Source organism: Toxotes jaculatrix, chromosome 14 (genome assembly GCF_017976425.1).
Source record: "Toxotes jaculatrix isolate fToxJac2 chromosome 14, fToxJac2.pri, whole genome shotgun sequence".
NCBI lineage: Eukaryota > Metazoa > Chordata > Actinopteri > Toxotidae > Toxotes > Toxotes jaculatrix.
This window is the reverse complement of record NC_054407.1, coordinates 26,245,032-26,251,310: the sequence shown is the minus strand read 5'-3', so window position 1 is coordinate 26,251,310 and position 6,279 is coordinate 26,245,032. Positions and strand designations below refer to the sequence as shown.

Genomic DNA, 6,279 nt, shown 5'->3' with positions numbered 1-6,279 from the left:
TTGGCTATTTTAACATGGCCGAGGAACTGCAGCTTTCTGAACGCGGAAGTGATCCTCACTGCTGAAACCTATAACTGCCTCCTTGCTCCTGATCTGTCAGGAAGTTTATGATGAGCTTCAAACCAAATGAGGGTTTTTATTTCATACCTCTAATGATGAAGAGGAGTGGATTTCATTCTCTTTAGGTGCAGTAAATGTGAGGAGACACACAATCAGATGTTGGACAGCACAGAACACCTCATGCCTTAAAACCTGATCCCAGTAAATGACTTTTGTGTATGAGGTGTAAACTGGCAGCTGGAACTGACACGAGCTGCTCAGAGTCTTAAAGCAGGCCAGTTTGTATCAGGGCTGCCATCCAGGGCGGGAAGCTTGGACCTCAACAAAAATGCTTTCTGAAGCAAAGAAATGTGGACTGTTTAACTGGATCCAGATGAACCCTCCTACTGTAACACAGTACAGAGTACTGTACAGAGTTTTTCCAGTGAAGAGGCAAAGAGCCAAATTCAAAGGAAATGGTAAGAGTTTTATGGAGGCGAGGCGGCCTCTGAGAACCCTGACTTCATCCAGAGGGAGGGGGCACGCTGGGCTGGAGGGTCGGAGGGAGATCAGCCTTCAGCCAACGTTCTGTCGTGGTCCAGGCCTTCGACATGTACTGAGACCACGTGTCTTATTTAGGTCAAATATAAAGATTTTATACTGAACATTCACAGAACGGATCAGTCCACCCATCGTTCTGCCACTGTGGTATATTCACAGTCACTGAGCAGCCCTCAGCACAGGTGTGTTACTCTGTGTGACAGGTGAGGGGCTGGACAGAACAGGTTCCTCTGCATTAGGTGAGTTCCTGTGGTTCCTGCTGCAGACACTAAAAACCCTGCTGCTTTGAATTTTACTCATATAATCAGCCACTGATTTACACCCAGAGACGCTGAGCGAATACAATTAGCTCCCTGCTAAGACAGAAAATCAGCAGTGGAGGACCTCGCCCCCAGTCCTTTACACAGCACAGATAACAGCTCCGCTAATTATTACAAACTCAAAGAGCAGTTAAAGAAGGAATCACATTTCTGAATCATTCATCAGGAATAACAGGAACAATATTCACTGCAGTCTAACAGTAACTCAGAGGACCATGTGTAAGCTAAAGACAACAGGCAGCTGCCACCAGTTCAGCATTTCTACAGTTTATCACAATTAAAAAGCAGCTGGCAACAGTTTGCAGTGTTGGACAAAGCAGAGGTTTTGCTTTGACCCATCCAGAGAGTCCTGGGGTGAGGGGGTGGACATCTCTGTCCACTAACAGAGGCGGGACAGAGCCGCTCGGTCCAGGTGACTCTCTGGAGAACCTGCGGGCTCAAACCGCCCTGAATTATTCATCGGTTGCATGCTGAACCACAGCGAGTGTGCCAGGGTCGTCAAGGCAACCACAGCCCTCCTGCCCACACCAGCAACCACAAACCCACACACACTTACACACATACTGCTGGACTTCAGTTCACACTGTAAAACCAGAATCTGCACCAGACTCAGCAGGATTTAATGACAGTGCATCACCACGTATTCAGCCCCAAGCACCTGCACACACACACACACACACACACACACACACACACACACACACACACACACATACACACACACACTCACACACACACACACACACACACTAAAGAAATGCTTTATGCATGCGACGTTCACCATCTCAGAGGCTCCATTAGGACAAAGGTCACAAAAATGTCGCCCACAAATGTCAGAGCCTGATCGTACATATCGATCAGACCAGTGGCCCTGACCGGGGACAATCTGCAGGGTTTTCCCGAAGCATTTTGATGACTGAGAGGTCGACGGGTGTCTGGGTCATGGCGTCTGACATCAGCTGATATTTCACAGACTCCCTGTGCAGTACGATCTCTGGCCTCCACACATTCCCACTGCTGCTGTGAGTCTGTCTTACTGCAAACACAAAGTACAGACCGCAACAGTTGCAATGACCCACAAAACCGTGCAGGGTGCACATGGACACACACACATTTCTGTCAACAGCTTAATTGACAGCATCACATGTGATTCCCCACCGGCATCATCCACTGCTGCAGCTGTCAGTCACATTAAAGGTTTAACAGCTCAGTAAACTGTGACCAGACACAGGGAGAAACCAGAGGCTGCTGAGGAGAATCAGGTGTGTGTGTGTGTGTGTGTGTGTGTGTGTGTGTGTGTGTGTGCGTGTGCGTGAGTGCGTGTGTGTGTGTCAGATTATGAATCATTTAGGTCAGTGCAGGTGTTGCTGTATTTCTCCAGGATTGGGTGAACAGACTGACACAGACACCCCGGTGGCTCAGAAATCTGCTCCGAAGCCAAATGACGTCAAGAAAGCTGTGTGTGTGTGTGTGTGTGTGTGTGTGTGTGTGTGTGTGTGTGTGTGTGTGTGTGTGTTGTGTTCTTGCAGCCCATATGACTGCTCAGTGAGAAACGAGGGCGAAACACACAATATAAACACACTCATAAATACGCCTGCGTGCTCTCAGACAGAAGGTGAGCTCATACATACAGAGTGTATGTAGGAGGAAAACGTGGCTGCAGGGAAACAGCAGCAACGATTTAACGTCTCTTTGTTAAAGAGGAGAGTGTAGCTGTCAGCAGAGCACAGGAACTGTGTGTGCAGGTAAATAAAAGCACAAAGACTGTCACTGATTCACGCAACACAAAGGCAATTACAACAACACAGAGTATCTGGGAGGCAAATGTTGGGAAACACACTCTGCTGCAAAGGAAGTGATGCATTATTAATGTGAGCCTATTCTGGACGTGTGTGTGGAGCAGTTTAGAAGTTAATATCAGAGCTGATAACCACCGTGGCACAGGAAAGAAAAGGAACATTCAAACTTCATTAAGAGAAAATTCAAGGAAAAACACACCAAAGCACCGTGTCCACTGTTAGACTGCCAAGACATTTCTGGGAAATGCAGCACAGAACCAGCGTGCCAGCGAGAGCTTATCACCAAAAATAGCAAATAAGAGCTTTCACGTTGTTTTAACACAGTTTAGTTTCTGAGCAGTTCGACTTCAGTCTGAGCCACAGTGCTGTGTTCAGTCCGCTGACCTACAGGACTGAGACAGAGCCGAGGCCCCGGGGGGCCCACGAGAGACACCACACACACACACACACACACAGAGACGCACACACACACACGCACACTTGCACTGGCAGCAGCTGCCTTCCATTACCCAGACGCCGCTCAGAGGTCGAGCAGCAACCTGAGCTGTGGCAGGAGTGAGGCTCCATCAGTCCTCACACGGCGACAGCAGCACTGACCCACAGCTGGAAACAGCTGGAAACAGCTGTGGGTCAGAAACACCTGAACTGACGCTCAGACAGTGAGCTCCGTTCATCTGTCAGAGTCATTAAAGGAGCAGTTCACCATTTTGGGAAAGATATTAGCTTAGCTTAGCATAAAGAAGGGAAGCAGGCAAACAGCTGGTCTGTCTCAACAGAAGAGAGATGCTGGACAGAGCCAGGCTAACCTCTCCCCTCTGCTTCCAGTCTTTATGCTAAGCTAAGCTAAGAGCTGCCGGCCGTGGCTTCATGCTCAGTGTGCAGCACAACATGAAAACACATATGAGCGCGTCGTGAGTCTGATCATCAGAGACGTTCTGTAAAACCCACCTGAAGTTTTACTTTACATCACTTAGACCTGATCCAGCACCAATCATTACATCAGGGATTGGAAATTAGGCAAGGACACCATGACTGCACGCAGTGACACATCTGTAACACGTCTGTGACAGAAACTGTCACTGCTACAGATGTGTCTGTGTCTTGTTGATTTTAAAGTACAGGTGTTTCCTGCAGCCTCATGTTGATCTGAACATGTGTGACTGAGCGTGTTCAGAGGGAACAGCTGAAACCCTGTGACAGCTCTCTGACTCTGTGAACACACTCCTCTCTCTCTCTCTCTCTCTCTCCCTCTCTCTCCCTCTCTCTGCTGTGCAGCTGATCATCTCGGAGCGCGATCACATGACCCAGAGCTCAGCGCTGCACCTGACGCCTCTGTCAAACACATCACCCCCCAGTGAAACGGAGCCAAAGCTGTTCCTGCTCTCAAAGCTGAAGCATCTCCAGCCTGACGGATCCACGAAGATCCAGAACCACCACGGCGCACACACACACTACAGGACGTGTGTGTGTGTGTGACAAAACTGTGTCAAATACAGACGGAGACAGAGACAGAGATGACACGTCCATCATCTCTTGTTTAATTACTCTGTGTTACATAAACACTAATGATGAAAATAAGCGGTCGGCTCCTCGGCTCCACCCACACTGTGGCCCTGCAGACCAGCACCTGGTTTCCTGCTTTCAGAGGAAACACTCATCATTATTACCTTCACACACACACACACACACACGCACACACACACACACACACACACAGTCATAACAAGTCCAGTAAGTGGCTCCAGGGGAGTCAGTTCAGTCTCTGCAGGTTTTCCAGAGCAGCAGCTGTTGAACATACAGAGGCATCAGTTATCCTGCTTCCTGCTCTGTGACTGCAGCACGGCTCTGCTGGACGAACCAGACTGGACCGAACCAGACTGGACTGGACCGGACTGTGAAGCTGTAAGACCAGCTTCAGGTCCACAGTTTAATCAGAGGCTGTGACTCTGAGTTCAGCTTCAGCTGCGACCGTACTGTGAGTGCAGAGGAGCAGGCAGCAGTGACCCCGTTCACACCGACTCTCAACTCACAACCAGCTCTGAAGCACGACGGTGATGATGATACGAATGCGACGCCGCGTCTTCGAACAGAGAGCGAGGCTGGGTCTGACTGAAGCGCGTGGCTTTGGAGCCAAACTCCACACACACCTACACACCACAGAGAACACATGTCTTCATTTATCGTCCTTCCTCTGTCTGTCACGTGAGCTCACTGACCTGTGGCATCTGGACTGAATCTGCTGCCTCTGCCTTCCAAAGCGCAGGGAGCAGCTCGCCAAGACGCAAATCATGTGGGTATGTGAATGTAGGACAGGACGGTGGACACGCCAGGAGTTTCCTGTGTGTTGTCTGTGTGCAGTGTGTGTGCACTGTGTGTGAGACACAGTGAGGGGGTTGTGAGGTGCAGCGTTGGCTTCATGCGTTCAGCTTTGTGCTCTGATACAAACCCAGAGTGGACTCTTTCCCCAGCGAGCAGAGTCCTGAGTCCTGGATCACACACTACACAGCAGCCTGAGGGTTTTCAAAGACCAGAACCAAACCAATAGAAATCCTCCTCCTCTGTTAGACCCTCACCCAGCTGCCCATGTTGCTGCCTGAGACCCTCAGACCATGATCAAAGCTTCAGGTCCTGGACCCGCTCTGAGCATCTGGCAGCCTGCAGTTTGTGTTGACCTGAAACTGAGTGACACGGTTTGCGTGATGAGCTGAGGCGGCCGTGGACTCAGCCTCAGTCAGGGACAGAGATCAGCCCCGCGCAGTGAGGGGCTGGAGGTCCAGCCCAGCTGGACGATCACAAAGACCCTGTTGTTGCTCGAACAGCAGCAGAGACTCGGCAGCGCCGCGTCTCGGACTCGGCGTCAGGTCCAAACCAGACTCACAGGCCAGGAAGAGTCCCCGGCTCCCGTCAACACACACCGATCCCGGTTCTTACCTCCACACTGAACGGCTGCTCCTCTCCGTTCACGGCACATAAAATCCACAGCAGCAGCTGCAAACACAGCGTCCCCACACAGCCGCCGTGAACGCACCTCCTGTTGCGGAGCGCCAGCGAAGGCATCGTGGAGCCGCGGCGGTCGCTTACTGTCTCTGTGGGCTTCTGTTTACGCTCTCTGCTCGCTAACGGACGACGGGGACAAATCCTAGACGTTTAGTTGCAACATCGCTTGTGACTCGGTGTCTCTCAGGCGGACAAGAGGAGAGGGAGGCGGAAGACGGAGCGGAGTCTGCCGCTTTCTCCGCCGTCTCAGGAGGAGCTTATCCCCGGGGAAACGTTAGCTGTTAGCGCCTGTCAGCAGCCTCCCGGTCCCGCAGTCCCCGGGTCAGTCCTCCGGTACACCGGCCGTTGTTCCAAGCGGACGCGTCCAGCCCGTTTTCTGCAGCGCGCGGCATAGCTGCCCGTTTTCTATCGTGTTTCCCACCGAGTGCGCATGCGCGCACCGAGCGCCCCCATCCCTCTCCTCTCCCAAATTCTCCAATGAAACCAGTGTGTCCTCCTCTAAAACCAGTGTGTCCTCCCCTAAAACCAGTGTGTCCTCCCCCAAAAACAATATGTCCTCCTTT

At 51.3% G+C, this 6,279-nt stretch overlaps 1 protein-coding gene across 1 annotated transcript in view; it reads right to left on the bottom strand.

Moving 5' to 3' along the window:
* The window catches only part of LOC121193796 (matrix metalloproteinase-16), a 19,663-nt gene extending 13,536 nt beyond the window's left edge, over positions 1 to 6,127 (bottom strand). The window contains exon 1 of the mRNA XM_041056258.1: positions 5,651 to 6,127. Coding sequence (XP_040912192.1) covers positions 5,651 to 5,776 — 126 coding nt within the window. The 5' untranslated portion in view covers positions 5,777 to 6,127. The remainder of the gene's footprint in view (positions 1 to 5,650) is intronic.
* Positions 6,128 to 6,279: the final 152 nt, after the last annotated feature.